General features: G+C 44.3%; 1 protein-coding gene across 1 annotated transcript in view; it reads left to right on the forward strand.

Moving 5' to 3' along the window:
- The window catches only part of GRK3 (G protein-coupled receptor kinase 3), a 1,147,860-nt gene that overhangs the window by 524,532 nt on the left and 596,255 nt on the right, over window positions 1–27,073 (forward strand). The window contains exon 3 of the mRNA XM_085636358.1: window positions 2,047–2,120. Within this exon, the coding sequence (XP_085492484.1) occupies window positions 2,047–2,120 (74 nt within the window). The remainder of the gene's footprint in view (window positions 1–2,046; window positions 2,121–27,073) is intronic.

The following is a 27,073-nucleotide window of genomic DNA, read 5'->3' on the forward strand; positions in this document are numbered from 1 at the left end:
AAGTTTTTCCTGAACTAACCCTTGTTAAACTATTTCGAGCAGTGCTATATACTGTTTTGCCATTGGTAATTTGTAAATAATTTTAAATTTATGACGGTATACCTGATGAAATGCACAATTCAGTCGGCCTGACTTGGTTATGGTGACAAGTCACTGGTAAAGGCGTGTGTGTGTTTTATTGTGGCTGTGTAAGTGCAAAAGTGCAAGAATGATTCCGTGGATGGATGAATGGATCCATAAATGCAAGAATGAGTGACAGAGTGCATATTAAGAAGCACTTTCATTTATGTCACTGGATACTGACATTGCCAATGCTTGTATCTCGTTGACAGCTTTTAAGGCACTTTTAGCCACACTACAGGAATTATATCCATGTTCCATCACACAGTAGAACAAGTAGGAAAAACAAGCACAAGCTATTAAAACAAGTAACAGGCGGCAATGAAAGCGATTTTGCAATCCTTATTGTAAAAAAATAAAAAGACGCCCGCGAGTGGTGCGTGCGCACGTGCCACAGCGAACATGTGGTTTCATTTATCGCACCCGTGTCTAGGCACGATAATTGAAACCACATGGCCTTTGGTGCGCGTAATAGACACCACTAGGCCATGGGCGGAGCAATGCGTCTGCCTTTGGCCTATTGCGTGCCGTCTGTGGGAAAAACATGCACGCAAAGGCCAATCGCGGAAGCCAAAAGGAAAAGCACACGCACGAACATGTGCGATTCCAGGCTACGTTTTAAAACCCCAGACAAAAGGACTCTCACTGTGCGAGCAGTGCTACGCACTGCATCGCTAGGTGCCAGACCTAATAAGCAAAAAGGTGACGCTGATGTAATGTGGGAGGTTGTTGCATGCTTTGGGGGAGATGTACAGGCAGTCGTGGCTGTTGCTTAGAAGCAGCAGTGGGGTGGGTGGGGGTGAAGGGGCATGGGGGTGGCAAATCGGCCACCGCCTTTACTGTGTCTCGTCCCGTCCTCTTCCTGGCTTCTTGTGAGAAACAGGAAGCACCAGGGCTCCCACGCTTCCCACAGCCAATCACAACACTGCAGTGTTGTGATTGGTCTGAGTGCTGTGACATGGTGCTCAGCCAGGGACTAGAGGGGTGGGCATGTTCTCTAGGCTGCAGCCTGCATGGAGAACTGGGAAGTACGCATGACTGTTTTGGGCGGCCCAAGAGCGCTGACCAAACAGTCAATGCGCACAGGAGTGTTCTACCACTCCCCCCTGCTCTGCAGCCCTGCCCTCCCTCACGCACGCTGCCGCAGCAGGAGGACAAAATAAAATGATATTAACATTACGTTTTTATCGTTTTATTTTTTCCTTTCTTTTGCTGCTTCCTGTCAGTGGCGCGATGCTCCGCCGCCTTAGCGGAGGAGCCGCCACTGTGTACAAGAAAGCGCGGTCCCCAGGTCTGTTTTTGTGTATGAATAAGTCAGGTGCATATTCACTTTGCACATTTTACTTTTTTCTTGTTTTTCCTGCACTGGAAAATAATTTTCCCTCCGTTTTAAGCCCTCCGCATTCACCTCCATGAAGTTTGAGGATGTCTCTTACTCTTTCCCATACTGAAGATACAGATACTAGAATTTTTTGCCACTTTGTATGTGTTTCCCGGGTGCCAACGTCGACTTGTGGATACCCACAAACCTACGGCTTTACCAGCATTTTGCAAGGCAACCCTCCCCGGTACTATTTATTTCTTATCCTAAACTTTAAACGCACCATGTTGAAAAATCTTTCAGTATTTATGTAAATTCACGTTGCTTTTCTAAAAAAATGTTTAAGTTGGCTCAGGGCTGTGCTGCGGCACACAACAGGGAGCCAGCAAGAGCCTCCTGGACACATTGAAATACTCTGCTTGCCTCTTTACAGTATGAAGCATGATTTGTCACAACTGAAATTTCAGTGCTATTAATGTGTGCCTGTAAACCTTGCTCTTAGGCAATACAGTTGTGTTTAAAGATTTGAGTCCAACTAGTGTTATTGTAATTCATCATGTCACAGGCCCACTTCACTAACATATCTGTTTTAAATCTTTTTTCAGGATTTCTACTTTTTAAAGAATACTGCATGACTGAAATAGAGGAAGGAGTCCCTCAGCTAAAGTTTTATGAAGAGGTGAGTTGGTGAAAAGTGCACCAAATGAATGCACTTACTCACTATTTAAGGAAATACATGATAACTGATAACTGTATTTTTCACATTGACGGTGTTACTTCACATCCATATTGAATTAATTTCATGCCGAAGGGTTCACTGTTTATTTATACTGAGATTATCCAAACCATCACTATTAGGCAAGGTAGAGTTTCTGCCGGATGCAAGAAAGTCAGTTGCAAACATGCTAGTTTATTAACAGCCCACCGCCTGCTTAACTACTTCCGGGTCATGGTCATGGAAAATAGTCCCCGCCATTTTCCTGTGCACTCAGGTATGAAGTAAAATGAAAAGCTGGCTCTGCCCACTTGCCCCTGAGGTAAGCATTCGCTGGTACAATATGTGTGTGACCTGCAGATCACACGCTTGAAGAGGGTTCATCCCTTCATTCACAGGCCTATAAGCTTAGCACTATTGCAGGGTATTAGTCGGAATACTTGATAATTACATTTCTACAAAGTACCACAACCAGCAACGCAAGCGCTACATAGCAAAATAGTAATTATTTTTCTTTTGATAATGTTTCTGCCTCTTTGGACCCGTTCACTGCCCCCGCCCCCCTGTATTTTCATACTTGTCCTCAAGGACTGAAAACAAGGTATATCTATGGTCAGTTTGTCCCAAATATACGGCATCACACTCTCTTGCCTATAATTCATAGGTCAATCAACTGTCGCATCTGAGCCTTCCTATCTGACATGGCATCAGATCTGCCAGATCCTCCTGTTCACTGTAAAAAATTGGCAACTAGCAATGGAAATGGGTGTTCACTTATCATTCACATTTAAGTTTAGGAAAGAACCATACACTTGATTTTCTCTCCTTTCGGCAAAACCTGTTACAGTGATTGTTTCTGAGTTAATTGAGGGTTCTTTTTGGGTCACGATAAAACAAGTGCAAGCTGTCTCGAAGACCTCCTGTTATTGATACTTTAAAAAAAGTTTATGTACGCAGCAGTACAGAGAGAGAGCGGGCTCTGGCACAACCTGCTTCAGACACTAGTTCTAATGTGTTTTAAGGTTTTCCATTGCTTTGATAGGCTGTCCATCTAGTCTAGGGTCTCTGTGGGCAATTACATTGTCCCATGGCTCTGTGAAGGAACATCAAGAAGTAGTCCTACTCACGTCTGCCTCCTGTCCTATCTGTGAACTCACTTTTTGACCACACCTCACCCTTTGTTTTTTCTAGTCCTCTCCCGCATTCTTCACTTTCCCTCTCCTTACCTTCCCTTTACCTTTCCCTCTCCCTACCCTCCCTTTTGCTCCCACCTTCCTTACGTTTCCTCACTCTAACATCCCATTCCCTCTCAACCTTGTCCCTTTCCTTTTTCCCCCATACTGAAGGTCTCTTTTTCTCTTGTCTCATTCTCACCTTTAGCACTGGGCACTTTCTTTCTGGGGTAAATACAGTACTTATTAAACGTATTGCCCACTAAAATACAACGATGATTGATGTCCTTGACCAAGTAGCACTGCTCAAACTAAAACAATCTAGAAAAGTAAAATCAAAATCCTGGTTCAATTCCGATCTGAACAATGAGAGGAGACAATTAGGAGAAGCAGAAAGGATATGGAGATAGTCCCCCTATACAGTGCATCTCTCACTCCTAAGATCTGCAAGGCCTTTATATAAGAAACACATCTTTAGAGAAAAAGCCACCTTCTTTCACAACCAACTTGACCCCGCTAAGAATAGAGCTAGGGAGCTCTTCAACATCATCAAACAACAAACTACCCTTACATCCCCTCACGAAATAACAGCCTCCATTGAAAGCTGTGAAGAGTTTGCCAACTTCTTCATTCATAAAGGAGCAAAAACTAAGCAATGCATCATCCAAATCGAAAATCCTTCTTCCATTCCAACCCACCCCACTGACTCACTTCCCTCCACGACTGCCCCACTCCAGATTTAACTAATGACCGAATGGTCCCAAGAAAAACGAATGTTGACTATGATCTTTGTCAACTGAAAAATGATGCAAATTAGTCTGACTTCAAACCCATGACAGAAAGTGAAGTCTTCAATATAATTCCAAACCTGAAGCCCACACCTATAATCCCCTCCTGTCCACATTAGTACAAAACCTCAACCATATCATCGCCCCATTTTGGGCAAAAATCATCAACACATCTCTCTCCTCAGGACACGTACCAACCTCCCTCCAACTAGGCCAAATCACACCCATACTCAAAAAAACAGGGGCTTACTCTAATGACCTCAATAACCTCAGACCTATCCTCTAGCCAAAACAATGGAGAAATGTGTCCTTTTACAACTCAACCAACATATAGAGGAATTCCACCTCCAGGACAACTTCCAGTCAGGATTCAGGAAAGGCTGTAGCACAGAAACTGCTTTGCTCAATATATCAGATGATATTCACAGATCCCTGGATGAAGGTGAGGCATGCCTACTAATCCTATTTGACCTATCAGCAGCTTTTGAAATGGTAAATCACCCAGCAATAATCGAGACACCCAAGAACTGTAGTGGTATCAATGGCACAGTCCCCAGCGCTGGACTGGGACCCTAAACCGGCCCTGGCAAAGTGCTTGGCCAGCCCCCAGGGGTTTGGGGGTACGGCCCTGCTGTTAACCAGGGCCGGTTTCTGCCAATTTCGTTACAGCAGCCGATATTGCAGCCATGCTGCAAAAACGGCCCTGTAACAAAATCGACCCCCAGGGGCCCAAAACTGGCCCCCAACCCTGACGGCCCACTGGGGAAATGGTACAAAAGGGGGTGGTGATGGACGGAGCATCAGAACCAATCAAACACTCGCACCCAGTCAACAGATCTGGGTTTGATCCATCACCGTTCTTTAGCCCACTCTGCCACCCCAGTTCAGACATGGCCATATGCAAATCAGTCTGACCCTGTGCCTCATGGGAACAGTCCAGTCCGAACTGCCAAGCCATGCCTTCCCTGGACCGGAAACAAGCTTCCTAGGACCGGTTTCTGGCATTTCAGCCGTCTTCAGCCAGGCTTGCTTGAATCCAGTGGCAAAGTGAGCAAGGGACTCACGTCTGAGCATACCCTGCCAACTTATGGCGAACAAAGTGGTAAAAAAGGGGGTGGTGATGGACGGAGCATCAGAACCAATCAAACACTCACACCCAGTCAACAGATCTGGGTTTGATCCATCACCGTTCTTTAGCCCACTCTGCCACCCCAGTTCAGACACGGCCATATGCAAATAAGTCTGACCCTGTGCCTCATGGGAACAGTCCAGCCCGAACTGCCAAGCCATGCCTTCCCTGGGCCAGTACGGCCCTGACCGTCCCTTGTTGGTTCTCATTGTACCTGCAACATCACTCACAACAAACACAAATCAACAACTGTTTCTCAAAACCAACAGTAGTTCCTCATGGTGTGCCCCAAGGCTCAATTCTCTCCCCACCCCTTTTCCATCTCCTCATGGAGCCCCTTACTGTTATCCTGAACCAAGCAAGGGTCAAATATCAACTATATGCCAATGACACACAACTGTACTTCAATATTAAATCACTGAGTGACATCATACATCTGAACGAAAAACGAATCAAGATACAAACTTTGCTTAACACCAACCACTTAAAGTTGAACCCCCAACAAAACATGAACTACTACTTTTCTCCTCGAAAAACAACCCTCTACCAATAGAAGATTGGCTCATGAACTTGGACGCCCTAAGCTTTTCTCTTACACTATTCAACTCTATAAATTCCTTGGGCATCACTCTGGGCAAAAACTTGTCATTGAAGGACCATTTCAGCAACTCTGCCAAAGTTGTGCTGTACACTCTTAAACATCTCAAGAAAATCAAACCTTTGATTCTGCCTGATGGCTCAAGATGGTAGCGCGGTCTCTAATCCTCTCAAAACTGGATTATGGCAATGTCATCCTCACAGGAACTCCGAAATCCCACCTTGCCCCCCGCTTACAACAGTTCTCAACACAGCTGTGCAGCTACTAACAGGTTTTAAATTATTTGAGCACATCTCACCGGCCCGCAAAAAAAACTCCATTGGTTCCCATCGAAGGACGATGTATCTAAAAAACTGCTGCCATTACACATAAAGCCCTCCACACTCACAACACAAACTACCTTGGATCCAAACTTTCCCAAGGATCTGAGAAGCTCCAACTCACCTCTTCTCATTCCTTCCAAACTGAAAAAGAAATCCCCACAAACTCGCCCATTCTCTGGGAATGCTCCTAGGATCTGGAACTCACTCCCAAGAGATCTCTGCTGCAACCCATCCTTTTAAAGCTTCAAATGGGACCTTACATACCCACTGTTAAACAAATCATTTAATACTCAAACAATCTGAGTTATGTTCCCAAAGATCCCACCCTATCCTCCCAGACCCTTTAATGAGGTCATTTGATTGTTTAAGTTTTTTCTATGCCATTCTCGCCATTAACATGTGCTGTGCTAATTGTCCTCATAGTGTAACTACCTTGACTGCACAATGCTTTTCTTGGTCTGTATGTATGTATGTACTTCAATTGAACAATCTTGCATTATGTGGAAAGCGCTGCGATACCTTCGGGTTTCGCTAGCTAGCAGTATATAAAAAGTATAAATAAATACAAATAAAAATAGTACCATCTGAGAATGTTTGGGTGACTTACAGCACACACAGGAATGCAGTTAGACCATTGTATATACCCTTTTATATTATTTTTTTAAACACATTTTTATTTTATTTTTCAATTGACACAGACACACAACATGTACATTTCCATAGCAAGGTGTACACAATTATTCAAAGCGTGCAATAGTGAACATCATTTCTCCCACCCACTCTCTAACTCAAGCAGAAACTAAGGCCATGATAATTAATCCCATTGAAAACATCATATTCACAACATTCACTCTTGTGCATCTCTAAAACAGCATCTTGCACAACATGTATAAATACATTCATAATAATGCTGAGACCCGATCCAAGGTTTAAATGCATGTACAAAATAAATCATTAGAATGTAGTTAAAATTAAAGCATTTTCTATTCTGTAAGATCTCAGTCAATTTACAAATTGTGATAAAGCCCCAGTGCTCGTATTAGAGTGGCATTGGTGCACCACACAGAATCATCAATAATGTTCTACTCCTGTTACAAGTGTCATTTGTACCAAACCGCTCCTTAAACGGACCTCTAGACATTGCTAATTCACTAGCAGGTACACATTAGGCTCAAGTGGGCAAATTACTTTTGTTGACTCCTTTCCTCTTACATAGTACCAATAAGATAAATAGTGCTAAAAAGAGCTATGTTTTTTTTTAAACAGTAAGAAAGCTCTCAGATACCTCTTAAGAGCTAAAAAAGATGAGAGGAGGTAGAGGGTGTCCTTCGGGTGCGTAAAGGGATCTTCTTCACAATTGAATCCCCATGGTGTCTTTGTGTTCAATTCAGTAATGTAGCTAGATTCTAGTTGTTGTAGACTTCTCTCCTTGTCTACTCTCTAATGCTTCTTGGTGTAGCATCAATCATGAAATATTCCAACCCTTTAGTTATACTTTCATGTTTCTCTTCAAAATGGCAGGCAACTGGATTGGTCTGGTCTTTGTGGTTGATTTTCTTTTTTGCTTTAGCAGAGATTACTCATATTGCTTCATATTGATCTCGAGTTGGCAGGACTTTCACTTATTGCAAGGCCTGCTAGTTCAGGATCAATATGAAGCAATATGAGTCACCCCTACTAAAGCAGAAAAAGAAAATAGGAGGTCTGTTTAATTGCAAAACCGATCACGCAATATAAGTACTACACTGTCCATGCAAATTACTGTATGTAGGAAGTACTGTACTTCCAGTACATAAAAGAATTTTACAGGATGTTCGAGCAATCAACCACAAAGACAAGACCTATCCAATTGCCCTCATTTAACAATAAAGCATTCTGATTGGCCCAGTGAGTTTTTATTCCCCTGGGCCATCTAGCTTCCGCGTGAATCAGACTCCTGTGGGACCAAGCACTCTGACTGGCTGGCAACAACAAGAGAAAAATGTTGGCAGCAATTACAGGATTCGTGGGCTTAGTATATAATAATAATGTTAGGGGGCAGGGTAGGGATACCCTGCACCCCTAAACCCACCCTTCCCCGGGCCAAAAGAAAAAAAAAAGTTAGACGTTTTTGCAATAATCCTGTGCGATTCCTGCAGGATCATGGCAAGAACAAAATAATTGCTTTTTAAATATATTGGGAGGTGGGCCTGGGTAGGAACCCCCTCCCAAGCCCATTTTATATATTTATTAAGGGGAGGAGGGAGTGCAGCCACCCTCCCTGAATCTTGACTGGCCAAAGGGACTCCATCCCCGGGGCCATTTTGTTATTTGAAAGGGATGGAGGCAGCACGGCCCCCTCTCTCTGAGCCTTTATAGGTCCCAGGAACCCAAACCCCTGGGGCTGGCTCAGCGACTTTGTCCCTGGTATCCCATCCCATAGACACAGTAGTTTCCCTACCCGCACTAGCATGAGCAGGGAAACATATGTTTCTCAAGTCTAGCGGGAGCATTTTGAAATCTCCTGTCAAATTGGAGCATGCATGTAAGTCAAGCAGACTTATGTTCTGTTTCCCTGCCTGTCCCAATACGGGTGGGGAAATAGAACACATATTGCTCTCACTCAGAAAGATCAAGCATAAATAGTTGCCTCCTCCGAGTGGAAGCAATGCCGAGAGCCCCCAACATGTGCTGTGTGAGAGCCCAGAGTGTGCTTTACTTATGAACCAAAGAGGGACACGGAGCCAAGTTTGTAAGGTCCTGCTCGTAGGCCCCAAGGAAGTATTGTATAAGGAATGAGCAGTTCCTAGGGGTTGCTGTCTAGGACGGGGGGGAAAGGAAGGAAAGGGGAAGAACAGGTCTTTCTTCGAAATGCCCTCACACACCCCAAGGGATGTCATGCTTCATCATTTGGGCATTTGCCCCTCGTCATGCCGGGGCTGCAATGCCTGACGGGCTCCCGAAACCGGGGCTCTTTTTCTGGGATCTTTTGAAGAAGCCGTATGGGTGAGTGTGGGTGTGAGGGCTGGGTAGTGCACAAGGTGTGGGATAAGTAAAAAAGGTTGTAGAGCTGTCCTACTTAATTCAAGTTTTAATTATTGAGGTAGCTCCAGCCTTAATAAAAATATGTAGAAGCCCTGTGTAGAAATTGATGTTCCATAAGGGCTAATCAAGCGTGGGTGTGGTCAGCATGTTTCGTGCCCCAACTGCCCCAGAAGGGGTCAATGGCACTTCGTCAGGACCGAGTGAATGTGAGGTGAGTGCACTGCCGTATAGCACTAGTTGCTAAAAACGGTAGGGGTTAATTAATTAGGAACTGGTACTGGGATGTACAGAGACCTGTAGGAGAGGGAAGAGAAGACCAAAAGGGGAAAAAAAGGGGAAAAAAGAACAAGAACCAGCGGTTAAACCTGCCAGGAGGCATACAATACATGTACTGGTGGGTGGTACAGTGAGAAGCACACTTGTGATTCATAAAATAAGATTCAATTCGCTGTATAAGGTCCAAATCCGGCCAGTGAGTGAAGGTTGACTAAGTCGATGCGGCGTGACTATATCAGTGACCGGGTGCCAGGAGTGGTTGCTTGGCAAACTACCCAGTGTAACGTGAACGGAAGATAGGCGATCTCATGTGACTTGGTAGAGGAACCAATCTAATCACTCGTCATTGTTGGTGAGAATCACTCTAAACGTTCATCACTGCGCATATATGTGTTGACAAAAAAATTATATATAGTAATTAAACAAGGTTAAACAAGTGGAGGTGGACCGGAACCTGAGGAACACTGACTATTAAAGAATAGGGCTAAAAACAGTGAGCCTAGAGGAGACTAAAAGTGAATTGTTGGTGACTGACATAAAGGCATGCAAACTCGACGCACTGGTGTCAGAGGTATAACGCGCCGGGCACACGGTGAAGACTCACCCCCAATAACCTAGTTCCGGCTGACGGGGAGGAACAGAGCACAATAGTTGCTCCGGAGTCTATGAAAACAAATAAAGGAACAAAAGAGGTCAGATTACACCAAACTGGTAACAACACTTCTGTGGCAAATAAGCTTACCGTCTAGATCCAGGCAACCAATAGAGTACTCACGGAGGTAGACGAGCAACTTGCCGGTGTCCTACCCTCGCTCTGGGCCCCGTAAGGAAAACTTCCGGGGGGTGTTCTTAAGTAGCGCTGTTTAAGGAGCGTCCCCGAACATGGCGGCCATTTTGGATAGGGCTATCTTCGCGCTTCAATCAGGATGACATCCGGGAAGCGGTAGTGACCCGAGTTTTTTATCGTGGCAGCCATATTGTAACGGGGAGAAGGGTTAGATAGGCTATGACCAGTATAGATGTTTAAACAGTATAGAAGGGAGGAGTGAAATCTTTGAAACGTGGAGGGTAGACAGCTTAACTGTGATAATGTACTAGTGATTCGGTGAAATATTTTTTAAGAGAATATTTTATATTACAACTCGTGATGTTACCATGGGGGAATGGTGAAAAACACAAGGGGCACTTCCGGATGTACTCATAAGGAACGTGCAAACGGTATCAGCTATGAAGTGGAATGTCAGTTGGAGACTTGGGGAGTTGAAGTTGACATCATACCGAATTTGCATGGATGGGCTAGCTATTCAATTCAGTTCAGCCCAAGGTGTATCATCATTCAAAACCCCTTGAGTGTGGCCCAACTTAAACACCCAAACGGTATCAGCTATAAAGTCAAATGTAAGTTGGAGATTGGGGAGTTGAAGTTGACATCATACCGAATTTGCATGGATGGGCTAGCTATTTAATTCAGTTCAGCCCAAGGTATGTCATCATTCAAACCCCTTGAGTGTGACCCCAACTTGAACACCCAGCATTGTTCTTTCCTAAACAAGGCTTCTTTTGTGATGGTAGGGAAAGCCTCTAGAATAGTCCAGTTTAGGTCATTAGGCGTGTGATTATGTTCCGCATAGTGCATTACTTCTGTGTTCAGTTAATCTGGTTTTTACTGGGCGTGTGGTCATCCCAATGTATTGTAAGGGGCAGGGACACGTAATGAGGTAAATACAGTTACGTGTGTTACAGTTCGTGTGTTTTTTCTGGGTCCAGATCCAGTTGCTAGTGAGTTGAACTGTTTTTGTAGCTCGGGTTAGTGGGCAAACCACGCATTAACCACAGGGGTAATGTCCGCTAACCGGAGGTAGGTTCCATAGGGCGGTGGGAGCTGCAGGGGCTGATTTTTTGGGTCTGGTGTTAATGAGGAAATCCTTGAGGTTGGATGTGCATTTGAAAGCAAATCTCGGTTTTTGTAGGGACAATTTGCCCGAGTCTAGTATTCGCCAGTGTTTGTTGATGACCCTTTTTAACATATTAGACTCTGAGGTAAAAGTGGCCACACATGTGATGAGGTCTGATACAGGTTTTGTTTGAGATTCAAGAAGAGTCGATCTATTAGTGTTGCGTGCTCGTTTTTGTGCGTTGCTAATGATGCGAGCAGGATATTCTCTCTGAGCTAGATTGACACTAAGTTCAGATGCTTGTTTTTTGTAGTTTTCTATCTTGGATCCGTGTCCCTCTTTGGTTCATAAGTAAAGCGCGGTGGATCAGCCGTGGGACTTTCGTTCTTTCTACTAGCCACCGCTAGTTCCCTCACGTTACCATGGATAATATCCAAGGTCTCTCCTTTGATGAGGATTGCATCTCAGAAATTCTGAGTGGACCCTCCATACTGGATCCAGATGGAGGAGCATCGATTAGCAATTCTGCTGGTGATTGGACTACTATCACAAACATGAAAAGGCAACTCATGAAAATTATCATGCATGGTGCCATCATGACGGAATACTTGCGTGCAAATATAGCACCGAATGGTCTGATCGTCACCAATACCCCAAGGATCTTCCTAGAGGACAAATTATTCAAGGAAGAATGGTCCCTGGTGTCATGGAAATGCACCAGGGACCTCTTGGTACTCATTATCAAGACTGCAAAAAGGTTGGCTGACGAACTTATCCAAAAAATCACCATAGCAGAAGGTACCATGAAGGCAAACATTACTATCGCCGCCTTCAAGGCCAAACTGGCAGAAATCACAAAAGAAATCAATGATAATAAAGATTACTTGATGAGACAAAAAGTAACAAAGCTCCAGAAGGACATCACGCGGTTCAGCAAGGAAAAGGTATATCCCTATCTAAAGGACGACTTTGTACCTTCCGGAGATGATTACTTATCCGATGACAGTACTAACTCTCGCCGGCGAACAAATTCCTCAGGCAGCAACTCCAGCTCTGAGACGCAAGGCACATACTACCACAACCAGCAACCTAGAAGACCCACCAATACCATGTACGGATACGGCCATCCACCATACCAAGGATCGGGGCCCTTCCAAGGACCGTCTCCTTTCCAAGGACCCTTTCCATTCCATGGACCGCCCATGTGGCAATACCCACAAGGACCACCACCCCTCTTTCCACCCTTCCAACCACAACCTTTTTTAGGCAGAGGCTGGGGCAAGGGGCGAGGCAGAAGAAGAAGAGGCGCACAGAACCAATCAAAACAAGTACAATGGCAGGATCAGGCGCAACAACCACCACTGCACATGGAACTGCGGAGCCACCAGGAGAAGAGAAATTAATCGTAAACTTGTCAGATCGCCTTCTCACAGACACAGAAACTAATATCCTTAAAAGAGGCCTAGGATTTGTGCCCACCCCTAAAGTGGATTCCTTTCGCACAAACCTTGAAGTTCACAACCTCTTTAGGAAAATCCGCCTAAAGGCTTACTTTGGCGATCAACCAAATTCACCTCCAACTGACACCGGTCTACGAAAACCTTCTACCTTCTACCTTCACTCCAACTACCAGTATGGTACCACCAGAAGTCCTGACTTTCGAAAAAGCAGTACTGAAAGAAATATCCAAAAAATGCCATACTTCGAATTTTTCAAACATTACCAATGTAGAAGCGTTAGCTATCAAAACACTAGCCAACGACCCTTCCATAACCATCAAGGAAGCAGATAAAGGCGGTGCCATAGTCATTATGGCCAGCACAGACTACCGGATGGAATGTCTACGCCAATTACAGAACACCAACTACTATACACCACTAACTACTGACCCCACGCCACGCCTACTAAAATAAGTTCAATGGTCACAGCGGCAAAAAACCAAGGATGGATTTCTAAAAACGAAGCAGAGTTTTTAGTGAACACCAAGCCAAAATTACCCTACTTTTATACACTGCCAAAAATTCACAAAGGGGTCTCCCCACCCCCTGGAAGACCCATTGTGTCTGGCATAGGGTCCCTCTTGGAACCATTATCCAAATATTTTGACCATTTCTTACGCCCATTAGTTCGTACCACCCCTACATTTCTCCAAGACACCAGAGATGTTCTGAAACTGATTGAACTAACCAACTTGCAGGGCCCACATCCAGATGTACTTCTTACACTGGATGTAGAGGCCCTCTATACAAATATCCCTCAGCTCAACACTCTTGAGGTGTTTGAGACGATCTTGCTCAATACCAACTGGGATTCACCAACCCCCGTGAGCTTTATCATGGAGTGTGCTAACATCGCTCTCACTGAGAACTTTTTTCAATTTGAGGAACAGATGTTCCACCAGACCCAAGGTACTTCGATGGGCAGTACCTTCGCCCCGAGCCTGGCATGCCTCTATATGTCAGATTTTGAGGCGAGGTATGTGCTCACGGATACCAACCCTTTCTCGAGTAACGTTCTCCTATGGAAGCGTTACATCGATGACATTCTAATTTTTTGGAAGGGTAGCATGGATAGTATTCCAAATTTCATGCCATGGATCAATGATCTCAACCCTTTCTTAAAATTCACTGCCAACTGTTCCGAACAGGAACTACCATTTCTTAACCTGACTATTTTTAACAACACGGGCTACCTGGAGACTATCACCTATAAGAAACCCACTGACAGCCATTGTCCCCTACAATACAATAGCTTTCATCCCAAGGCACTCAAGGACAATCTTCCTTATGGGCAGTTCCTGCGTATCCGCAGGAACTGCAGCCAGATAGAAAACTACAAAAAACAAGCATCTGAACTTAGTGTCAATCTAGCTCAGAGAGAATATCCTGCTCGCATCATTAGCAACGCACAAAAACGAGCACGCAACACTAATAGATCGACTCTTCTTGAATCACAAACAAAACCTGTATCAGACCTCATCACATGTGTGACCACTTTTACCTCAGAGTCTAATATGTTAAAAAGGGTCATCAACAAACACTGGCGAATACTAGACTCGGGCGAATTGTCCCTACAAAAACCGAGATTTGCTTTCAAACGCACATCCAACCTCAAGGATTTCCTCATTAACACCAGACCCAAAAAATCAGCCCCTGCAGCTCCCACCACCCTATGGAACCTACCTCCGGTTAGCGGACATTACCCCTGTGGTCAATGCGTGGTTTGCCCACTAACCCGAGCTACAAAAACAGTTCAACTCACTAGCAACTGGATCTGGACCCAGAAAAAACACACGAACTGTAACACACGTAACTGTATTTACCTCATTACGTGTCCCTGCCCCTTACAATACATTGGGATGACCACACGCCCAGTAAAAACCAGATTAACTGAACACAGAAGTAATGTACGGTGTAAAAAAAACAATACCAAAATGTGTTCACACTATGCGGAACATAATCACACGCCTAATGACCTAAACTGGACTATTCTAGAGGCTTTCCCTACCATCACAAAAGAAGCCCTGTTTAGGAAAGAACAATGCTGGGTGTTCAAGTTGGGGTCACACTCAAGGGGTTTGAATGATGACATACCTTGGGCTGAACTGAATTAAATAGCTAGCCCATCCATGCAAATTCGGTATGATGTCAACTTCAACTCCCCAATCTCCAACTTACATTTGACTTTATAGCTGATACCGTTTGGGTGTTTAAGTTGGGCCACACTCAAGGGGTTTTGAATGATGATACACCTTGGGCTGAACTGAATTGAATAGCTAGCCCATCCATGCAAATTTGGTATGATGTCAACTTCAACTCCCCAAGTCTCCAACTGACATTCCACTTCATAGCTGATACCGTTTGCACGTTCCTTATGAGTACATCCGGAAGTGCCCCTTGTGTTTTTCACCATTCCCCCATGGTAACATCACGAGTTGTAATATAAAATATTCTCTTAAAAAATATTTCACCGAATCACTAGTACATTATCACAGTTAAGCTGTCTACCCTCCACGTTTCAAAGATTTCACTCCCCTCCCTTCTATACTGTTTAAACATCTATACTGGTCATATCCTATCTAACCCTTCTCCCCGTTACAATATGGCTGCCACGATAAAAAACTCGGGTCACTACCGCTTCCCGGATGTCATCCTGATTGAAGCGCGAAGATAGCACTATCCAAAATGGCCGCCACGTTCGGGGACGCTCCTTAAACAGCGCTACTTAAGAACACCCCCCGGAAGTTTTCCTTACGGGTCCCAGAGCGAGGGTAGGACACCGGCAAGTTGCTCGTCTACCTCCGTGAGTACTCTATTGGTTGCCTGGATCTAGACGGTAAGCTTATTCGCCACAGAAGTGTTGTTACCAGTTTGGTGTAATCTGACCTCTTTTGTTCCTTTATTTGTTTTCATAGACTCCGGAGCAACTATTGTGCTCTGTTCCTCCCCGTCAGCCGGAACTAGGTTATTGGGGGTGAGTCTTCACCGTGTGCCCGGCGCGTTATACCTCTGACACCAGCGCGTCGAGTTTGCATGCCTTTATGTCAGTCCCCAACAATTCACTTTTAGTCTCCTCGAGGCTCACTGTTTTTAGCCCTATTCTTCGATAGTCAGTGTTCCTCAGGTTCCGGTCCACCTCGACTTGTTTAACCTTGTTTAATTACTATATATAATTTTTTTGTCAACACATATGTGCGCAGTGATGAACGTTTAGAGTGATTCTCACCAACAATGACGAGTGATTAGATTGGTTCCTCTACCAAGTCACATGAGATCGCCTATCTTCCGTTCACGTTACACTGGGTCGTTTGCCAAGCAACCACTCCTGGCACCCGGTCACTGATATAGTCACGCCGCATCGACTTAGTCAACCTTCACTCACTGGCCGGATTTGGACCTTATACAGCGAATTGAATCTTATTTTATGAATCACAAGTGTGCTTCTCACTGTACCACCCACCAGTACATGTATTGTATGCCTCCTGGCAGGTTTAACCGCTGGTTCTTGTTCTTTTTTCCCCTTTTTTTCCCCTTTTGGTCTTCTCTTCCCTCTCCTACAGGTCTCTGTACATCCCAGTACCAGTTCTTAATTAATTAACCCCTACCTTTTTTAGCAACTAGTGCTATACCGCAGTGCACTCACCTCACATTCACTCGGTCCTGACGAAGTGCCATTGACCCCTTCTGGGGCAGTTGGGGCACGAAACATGTTGACCACACCCACGCTTGATTAGCCCTTATGGAACATCAATTCCTACACAGGGCTTCTACATATTTTTATTAAGGCTGGAGCTACCTCAATAATTAAAACTTGAATTAAGTAGGACAGCTCTACAACCTTTTTTACTTATCCCACACCTTGTGCACTACCCAGCCCTCACACCCACACGCACCCATACGGCTTCTTCAAAAGATCCCCGAAAAAGAGCCCCGGTTTCGGGAGCCCGTCAGGCATTGCAGCGCCGGCCTGACGAGGGGCAAATGCCTAAATGATGAAGCATGACATCCCTTGGGGTGTGTGAGGGCATTTCGAAGAAAGACCTGTTCTTCCCCTTTCCTTCCTTTCCCCCCCGTCCTAGACAGCAACCCCTAGGAACTGCTCATTCCTTACACAAGCCCAGAGTTTGCACCAGGGCACCCACCTCTCGTCCCGGAGAATGGTGCTCCCAGGACCCATGAAGACTCAGGAGGGGGCGCCACATGGCCCCCTACCCTTTTTTATTCATTTGGCGCTGGAGGTGAGGCCCATGGGCCCAAGAAAGCTAGGGGAGGGGTCTGCACACCCTCTTCCCCAGTTTAATTCCGTTCTTCCCAGGGGATGGGGTCCTTGGGACCTTTTAAGGCTTTGGGAGGTGAGTTATATTTTGGCTCTGGGAGATGGAGTCCCTAGGGCCCAAGAAGGCTTGGTGAAGGGGGCCATGCAGCCCCCTCCCCTTTTTATTGGAACTGACCCCAGATGATGGGGTTCCCATGGTCAACTAAGGGTCAGGTGGGAGGCTGCACTCTCCCCTCCCCTTAATATATAAGTTTTGGCCTGGGGCCTGAAAGCCTACCCTATACTGCACACATCAAAAGCTGTGCACAATGTGAGGTTGGCAGCCTGCTGGGGGTTTAGCCACAGTGCTTGGTGGCAGGCCAAGCCCAGTGGCCAACCCCCATCTGAGCACAGCTAAACGATGTTCCCAGCGCAGGGGGTTGCTGCCTCTGGGGAGGTAAACGCAGGAACCGCTGTCTGTGAGGGGTTTGGCTGCCTCTGGGTGGATTGGCCACTGGGCCTGGCCGCAGACCAGACCCTCTTGCCAACCCCCTGCTCTTCATCGCCGATGTCCGGCCGCATCATGGGGTTGGCTGCCTGTGGGGGGGTTTGCTGCAGACCATGTGGTCAACCCCTGCTATGCACAGCTGTATGGTAATAAAATAAAATATTACTTTACATAAAAAAATAGAAATTCACTTAAAAAATACAAAGGTTAAAGTAATGTTATAGTTAGGTGTGATAAAAAGATATGTTTTTGTTGAAAAAAAACCTTAGCAATCCACAAAAAAAATAAAGGTTAAAGTAATGTTATAGTTAGGTGAATATGTCAGTGACAACATAAACGTTTTGAACTACAAAAACTGCAGCAGTTCACCAGTTTTACCTAACTAGAACTTGCGCCCCGCAGTTTAGGTTTAGGTTTAGGTTTAGGGATTTATATAGCGAATGGCTACCCTTAGGCATACCAGTGCTGTAGAAGACATGATGGGGAGAAATTCCAGCAGATAAGCTTAGGGCAGTGACATGTACTATGACATAATTTATGACATCACTGAAGACCTCTCAAATAACATTATTGATGACCTCACTGATGACATCATCCAATGAGTGTGTTGGTTATGTTTTATAGTTTACGTAGTGGCGGGTAACAACCATGTTACTTTTCTACCTAATTTTGTACAGCCTGTGTGCAGCTAATGGGTGTAGGTGTTTACAAAACACATGTGCTCCTTACGCATGAAAGGTTTGTAGTGGTATTGAACATATTATACATTGTTTGCATTCAGGAGTAACTCTGTGTGCACGCACCCCTAAACCCTAACATTACCCATACCTCCCTTTACCACTACCCACCCCTAAAACCTAAAATTAATATTTATTGTAATTATTTTCTTTTTTTGGAGGAGAAATATCCCCTTTAGTTTCAATTTACTCTTAAGATTCCTTTATCACTACGCACCCCTAAACCCCAAAATTAATTTTTAATTTACTTTTTTCTATTTTTGGAGTAGAAATCCCCTCTTTTGTTTTAATTTACTCTTGACCTCCTATTACCACTATTCACCCCTAAACCCTAACATTACCCTTAGCTACCTTTACCACGACCCACCCCTAAATTCTAAAGTTACCCATATCTTTCTTTACCACTAACCACCACTAAACCATCAAAGTAACTTTACCTTCCTGTAGGAAAGTATGATCTGTTTCTATGGTTACCCCCACTTTGTGCTTGATGTAATGCTGTTTCTGACTAGTCTGAATGGGATCCTGCTAATCAGGACCCCAGTCTCTATGCTTTCTCCCCTACATTTTTGTGGTGAGTACTTAGGTGCATCCCAGATTGGATACTGGGGTACCCTTATAAGTCCCTAGTATATGATACTAAGGTACCCAGGGCATAGATACCCGGGAGGTCCCCCATAGGCTGAAGTATGTATTATGCTACCTATGAGAGACCATTCAAACTAACACTACAGGCCTGCCATTGCAGCCTGTGATAGCTGGTGCTAGCACCACTTACAAAAGATATAGGTTTCCCTAAGGTAGACCTGGCACAATTGGCGTGGGTTTCCACTGCATTTTTTGCCTTCGCCTCCCGTGTTTTTGCTGTATGTTGGACTCCATTTTGCTGGTCTAGATGCTTTGGGCACTTTGCCACAGCTGTTCAGTGCCAAAGTGCAAGTGCTCGCTTTGTAAAATGTTGTTATGGATGGTTTTTCCACCCACCTAAACAGCCTATAAATGTAACTCTGCTCTGCCATTTCAGAGCCTGTGTGCAGTCTGGTACTGCCATGTCGACTTGGCAAGTGCACCCACTTGCCAGGCCCTATCCTTCCCTTTTCGTACATGTCAGTCACCCCTAAGGTAGGCTCAAGATACCCCTGTGGGCAGGGTGCAGTGTATGTGAAAGGTAGGACATGCCCTGGTATGTGTGGCATGTCCTGATAGTGAATTACTGCCAATTTTGTTTTTCGCTATTGCAAGGCTACCTGTTCCCATAGGATAGAATGGTGAGTTTGTTTATAACATCTTATAAACATAACTGCCCATGGAAACAAGTTAGGAAAATAAAGTTTAGTATGCCTGAACTCAAAATGTTAAAATGCATCTTTTAGTGAGGGTGGTTTTTACATTTCGTGTTTGCAATTACCACTTTAAGAAAGGAGGTGTTTTCTTGCTTAGCCATCCAGTGTGCCTCTGCTAGGTTTGTGTATTGCATATCTGGCTTTTGGATGACAGAGGCTGGGGAGAAGCGGTGGCTCGTGAGAGCCTGGTGAGTGAGGGCTGGGCTGAATAGACCTGGGCTGCATTTAGAGTAGGGGGAGGAGATTTCCTTTCACCTGAATGGGCATGGTCTGCCAAGGACAATGCTGTCTCCACCTCCTGCCAGGAAGCAGCTGCTGGAGCAGAGTTTTCTTTTAGCAGTGGAGGGAAAATAAAAGAAAAAAGAAATCACACAGAGACTACTCCTGAATCAGAATCAAGGAGATCAAAAGAACCAGTAGAAATAAAAAGAGTTAAAAGACCCAACCAAAAGTACAGATCACCGGAATGGTCTTATGTGACACTGTCTGAAGAAGGAAAAGAAGAAACAGTGACTCGAGATAATCCGGAAGTGGTCTTGAGAGAAGTGGTTGAGGAAGATACTGGTGAAATTCTGAAAGTACTCTTGACTGACATTGGAGAAGAGTCGAGTACTGAGGATTCTGACGTTGGAGATCTGATACAATTTGATGTTGAAGAAATTGAAGTGAAGAATGATAAATATCCAAACTGAGTGAAAGAAGGATTCACTTGGATCAAGTGAACGAGGAGATCATTTGGATAAACTGAAAGCTGAAGGATTGTTGAAGAATTGAAGAAGTTCAAACAGTAGTGGAGTAGTAGAGGCTAAACTAAAATGGCTAACATAGAGGATAATAGAAATAGATGTGCCTTCTTTAAGAGGTGGTGTAGAATGTGCTGCTGTTGTACTGGATTATTAATGCTTCTATGGGGTGTTTTAGTTTTATTAGTTACTTTTAGGGTAGAATTTGGAATGAATATAGAAAATATGACTAATATAGAGAAGAATTCACAAAAAGTAGTTCCAATTAGAAGTAGTAGTTACATACACAAAGATAGGTCGATTAATAATTTTTCTAGTAATGTTTTTTCTAAACTGTTATATGAATATGTGAAGACAATGGAAGTAAGGGATTGCTACGTCTGTATGCAATTACCTGCATCCGTCTCAGAGGGTGTTACTTATCACCATTTACCAGCTACATATGGTATTTCCTGTAGTATTTTAAGTAGTGTTTTTTATTTGTTAGGGAAAATAGATTATAAGATGTCTAACAGAGATAGTATTTTTGGGCACTTGCCAATGAACAAAGAGCTGAATCCAGCTAAAGAAGCTAACACTTTTGGTGAGATTTTTATTGAAGAAAAAGGATTAACATTAGATTACATTTTTAAGAATAATTTAACATGCAGTTTGAAGGAAGAGGAGAGAGCTTTCCTTGATATGGTAGAAGAAAGGAGAGTGAACATGCATGAGAAAGGGGGAAAATATGAAGTGAGTGAAACAATTTGGGACATTTAGATGGGAAAAGAATTGAAGAATGGGGCTAGTCCAACTTTAGCTCTAGATGCACCACAGAAGGGTAAACTTTGCATTACCAGAAGGAAATCCCAATATGATACATATTTTGTGGGAACTAGTGAGTGCCATGATACATACTTCATTGCGACGGGTTGGGGTTTCAGAGGTGGAGAAAATACGATTTTTCCAGGAGTGTACTATGTTTGTGGGAACAAGGCTTATTACAAGTTGCCTGACCATTGGTATGGCACGTGTTATGTGGGCCTGGTTTTTCCTAAGATTTTTCATACAGATAAAATAAGAGATGTAGAAGATATTAACTTATTAACACGTTTTAAGAGAGAAACTTGGTCTGAAATTGTGGGTGACATTTTTGGGGTTTTGATTCCAGCAGTGGGAATTTCTTTAAATGCTTATGGAATTCGGAAACTGTCCACAGTGGTTGATCGCTTATCGACAAATACCGCAGGAGGGTTTCTTTTGGTGAATACGGAATTAAGTGCCGTACGTGCCATGTCTATGCAAAATCGACTTGCCCTTGATATTCTTTTGGCCAAGGAGGGTGGAGTCTGTGGAATTTTGAAAGTTCAACATTGTTGCACTTACATTCCTGATGAAAGTAAAGACCTGAAGGTCTATATCAAAAATATTACTGATTTATATGAAGAATTAGTACCACTTGAAGCTGGGAGTTTGTGGACTAAAATAGCTAATAAAATGATAGCTGTTAAAGATTTTATTGCAAAAATAGGTAGTACAATTATAGGTAGAATATTGTTTCCCTTGTCTTGTATAATTGTGGCTTTGTTAATAATAAGATTGGTGTGTGTGTGTTGTAAAAACAGGGGAGGGAAGAAGAAATTGAATAAGGAAAAGAAAAATAAGAAGTTGAAAAGAGAACCTCAAGAAATTGAATTAGAAGAATTGAGGGAGAGTGTTTACTTAGAGACAAAGAGAGATGATGAAAGAGTGACTAGTGTTTAATGTTGTGTAAGGGGAAAAGACATTTCTGATTTTTCCTAAAATGGGACTAAATTTTCACTAATTTTTTTTTTTGGGTTTATTTGGTGATAAAATCACCAAAGGGGGATTGCTGGAGCAGAGTTTTCTTTTAGAAAATTCATGGGCTTTTGAAGCTCTGGCATGTCTATGCGTTTTATTAATTTATTAATAATTAACAATTAATTATTTGTCTTGTGCAAGTGTGATTCTATTAATCAATCCGTTTGTTCTAACATAAGAAAGAGTTATACGAGGGTTAGCTTATTTGTGCTGTTTCTGTTTAATAATAACGTGCAAGTTTTCATGTTCAAACGTTGCTGTGTGCTATTTATTTTAAGCACAAAACGCTGTCTGAATTAATGCTTTTTATGTTGCGAAGCTAGATAAATACATACACATAAGGGTATTAGTGGGGTTAACACTGTTTAATCATTATGCTGTAGTAACGTTTATTTTGTCTTTTTAATTAAGATGGTCTATTGTGGCCTATGAAGGCCTTAATCGAGCTGACAGTATTTCGAAGCCTGGCTGTGGCATATTCTGTGATGTGGCAAGGGAGACCCCTGCTGGTAAAAGGTCGAAGACAACTGACCATGGTCCTTATTGTAAATTTCCATGAGGACATCAGCAGTTTGGAGGATCTCCAAAAGAAATGGAACGTCCTTGGCAAACAAAGGAGCTTCAGAAACGAACAATGTACTATGGCCCGGCTGCCGAGGGAAGTTGAACAAGTTGGATACATTGATAGTTTCTTGGTTCCTGTTCCGTAGTTCACGTCTTGTGACTTTTCCTGAGCGAAGATTTTCAGATGTAGCAATGTTACATCCCTTCCTTCTCGCTCTGCTCAGTGATACAGTTTATTCTGCCAACTTTATGTGTGTTTCCATTGTAATTTTCACTATAAGAATTGTTAGCTTAGGGAGGGCTTTGCCACTTGCCATTTTATCTTTGCTGCGTGAACTTGCGTTGCTGAGGATCGATGCTGAGGACTTCGTCCTGAGAGACTTTACCGAGAGACTTGTCCTGACCCGTTCTGACACTTAGTTAGAATAGGTAACTATGAGAAATGATTTATTCTGATTGATTTACTTTGACTAATTTTAGATAAAGCAATGTAACTTTAAACATGGTGTTGAATTTCCTTTCTTGTCAATTATTGTGTACATTTTGATCATTATTGTATAGATTGTATAGAGTAGATTTAAGGACAACCACTATAATCAGGTCCTATCGTCCTAGATATAGATGCAGGGTGTTTAGGTGTTTTCTTTCCACAGGTTAATTGCTGGTAGAGTATTTGAGCGTATGTTAGTGAAATGGGCCCTAGCGTATGATGAATGTATGTGCGTGTAACTGTGTGATTACTCTATCCGTGGTAGTGGGCATATTTTAGATACCCTGATCTCTATCACAGCACTAGAGAGGACAGAACCAGTTTGGACTGAGCACATGGCTTCTCTGCCACCAGAGAACAAAGGATTTTGTAGTATAAACATTGTGGCCCAGAATCCAGAACTTTAGAACATTTTTCAGAATCAAGAGGAACCTTTGCCAAGGAGAAGAGACAGAGAAGCTGAGGAGGAATACTGCCCCTGTGCTGTTTACTGTCTGGGGTTAGCCTGCAGTGGCTACTTGCTGCCAAGGAAAGGAGAAGAGGGCTTTGGTGTTTGCTGTGTCCACTGCCTGAAGAAGACCTCCAAGGGCTTGAAACTGAGCTTACATCCTGTTCTGAAGTCTCAGGGACACAAAGACTTCACCACCAGCTCCCCTGAACTGCCTTTCTGGGAGTTTTGTCCTGCAAAGAGGTGCCGGCTATTGTTTTGGACTTCTAGAGACTGTTTTCCACTGGTAGCTGGAAAATCAACCAACACCGAGAAGCGTGACACATCCGTATCTGTTTCTGACGCATTGCCGAAGAAACCGTTGAGGCGCCTGCCGCCGCTTGAGAAATCGCTGCATCAAGTGCAACGTTCTCTGAAGTCCGAGATCACCGCACCGATTCTGACGCAAGCGTTGCTGTGTGGCTGCAAGAATCCATGCTTCATCCCAGATCATCGCATCGAGGTGCCACGTCTGTCACATCATTGGGGACGCAGTAAGAAATCGATACATCACCTCTCCATACAGTAAGAAACAGACGCATTACCTCCTCTCCGGTAAGGAAAAGTCATCACCTCCCCTGCGAAGCAGTAAGGATCTGACGCAACACCTCCCCCGGAGCATGGAACCAATGCATCACCTTCCCTGAGTGTAAGGAGCCGACGCATCACCTTCCCTGTGGCCCGTTTGGTTTGTTTGTGTGACTCATCCAAGGTACTTTGTGTGAAAAGTGTTGCATCTGCAATTTGCTTTGAACTGAACTATTTCTACCATCTGAGAGTCATATTTTCATTACTGTATTGTGGATTTTTGTTGTTTGGTCTTGTTTTGGTTTAGATAAAGATTACTTATTTTTCGAAGGTGTGGTGTGCATTTGTAGTGTTTTCACTGTATTAATGTATGTGTTCACAAATGCTTTACACACTGCCTCCGAGATAAGCCTGTCTGCTCGTGCTAAGCTACCAAGGGGGGTATACAGGGGTTATTTAAGAAGTGTATCCCCCTGACCCTAACTAGGAAGAAGGGACCCTTACTTGGACAAAGGTACCTACCTCTCCTATTTCTAACACCCTATTTCTGGGGTCACTGCACTTAAAACCTATAAATTACCCCTACAGCAGGCCTTTACAATCCTGAAGGTAGGGTGCTCGGTTTCAAGTGTGAGGGTGCCCCTGCATGAGCAGGACACACCTACAACCTTTGGGACCATTCTCCCGGGTTGTGAGACAGCCATATAAGTTATTGAGGGTCACCGTGTCATTACGCGATGACCATCTCGAAACTTGCTGTAACGAACCCTGTCATGTTTGGTATCAAACATGTTGTAAACAATGTGGGTGGTATGATTCCAAGCTCTGTAAAGGTCGTCTGTTAGGTCCTCAGTGCTCCCGGTACCAGTCCTGTAGACCCGGACAACACAACATGGCTGTCGCCGACCAGAGACACGATTCTGCCATCCTGCTGCTGAGCCAAGCTCGAGCAGGGGAAGGCAGAACAATCGGCATCCTGTCACAGTGAGGTGCATCGACCTTCCAGACAGGGTTTAGTGTATTAGGACAGGGTGGGAGCACTTGCCAGTGCCACATAGTCTGCGTGCAGGGCACATTTGGTGCCCTCCATGCATAGTCCAGTTCAAACCAGTTCAGGGAGCTGTTGGCCCCTGCTCTGGCAAAAACTGAACAAAGGACAGGGGAGTATCCCCCCCCTTGTCCAACTCTCCTTAGGGATCATCCCAACCCTTTCCTTAGGGTTTTAAGCTCTTACCTGAGAGTGGGTCCCTAGATTCGTCACAGGACATGATCCAGTTGAGACACCACTTCAACTTCGAGCATCTGGGCACTCTGTACTTCGCTGAACTTTGCTCTGGGCATCACAACAGCAATCGGGAAGACTCCTGCTGCCCCTGATCTCTTCGCCCTGCAAGTCTGCTGCAATGTCCATGCCTGTGCTCCATACAGGAAACCTTCTAAGGCCTGTGGGCATCCAAGACACCTGAAGGAATCTCCCTTGAAATGAAGGAGTCACTTCCCTAAATCTGCAGGCACTGCAACTAAGCTGCCTGGTCTGCTTATCGTGGGTTCCCACAAACTCCGAAAGGCTCAGCAACACAGGTGGTGGTTCTTCACATCCCTCGATGCCTGCCCTGTCCTCTCACCAAGTTTGAGGCCAGTATCCCTCGTTGGAGCCGCAGAAACCAAACCTCTGTGTACTGCATCGACTTGGCGTTGCAAAGGCTTATTGGCTTCCTTCCATCAAGATCACTGGGCTCCAAGTAGCCCCAACCTTAAACATCTCCAGTGACCAGAATCTTCGACCACACAGCATTGCTTGCACCGTGGACCTGCTTCTTTGGTAGCTGCTCAAGGTCCTCTTGCGACTCCAGTGCCTCCGGCCTGTGGGTCCTGTTGAGGGTCACATTTTGAATTCTTTGGGCTCCCCTGATTTCTCGATGTCTGCCCTGACTCCCCTGCTTGTGGTGAGTCTCCTGGACCTTGCTGCACCTTCTTCTACTCCTATATTGGTTGCAGTTGCCAAGGCTTGTTAGTGCTGCTGCCGGAGACCTACTCCTCAACTCTCGACATCCGATGTGGAACTGCTCATGTACGGCACCTGGTCTTCCACAGCATCAACTAGTCCACACAGCTGCAGTTTCAAGGTCACCATCAGCTCTCCTGCAACACCTGACATCGGTGGGGATTTGTCTTCTATGCCTCCTGGTCACTCCTGAGTGACCCCTCTGCTTGCAGGTTCTTCACATCTTGAATCCACCTATGGGTTTCACCGGACACTTTCATCTTCTCCAGCAGCGGCATCTTTCTGAAGTCTCCCATTGAGTTTGACAATGGTTTCCAACGCCACTTCACACCTATGCAGCTGGTTTCCCTGGTGCAGGTATCCTGGTTCCTAAGGTATCCACGAGTGCGGTTGCTCTCCAACCTTTTGTCTTCCACAGGGTTTCTTCAGGGTCCGCTGGGAAGGGTCCCCTTTCTTTAAAATTGCAACAGCGACTTAGCCATTGACTTGCATTGATCCTGCAGTCGTGTTCCCACTCTGCGCACGGCCTCCATTGTGTATATCTCCGGTTAGGAGATATCTGTATGTGTTTGTGAGTGTCTTATAATAAATATATATTTTTATAAATACAGTGTGTGGTTCTTTTTCACTTAAAAATACTTATAAGATTATGTTCTGGTAAAACAAAGTGATTTACACTCCTTCTGGACTAAGCTACCACTTAGAGAGCTTTCTAAGGTTGTCTAAGACCAC

This window comes from Triturus cristatus, chromosome 11 (assembly GCF_964204655.1).
Source record: "Triturus cristatus chromosome 11, aTriCri1.1, whole genome shotgun sequence".
NCBI lineage: Eukaryota > Metazoa > Chordata > Amphibia > Caudata > Salamandridae > Triturus > Triturus cristatus.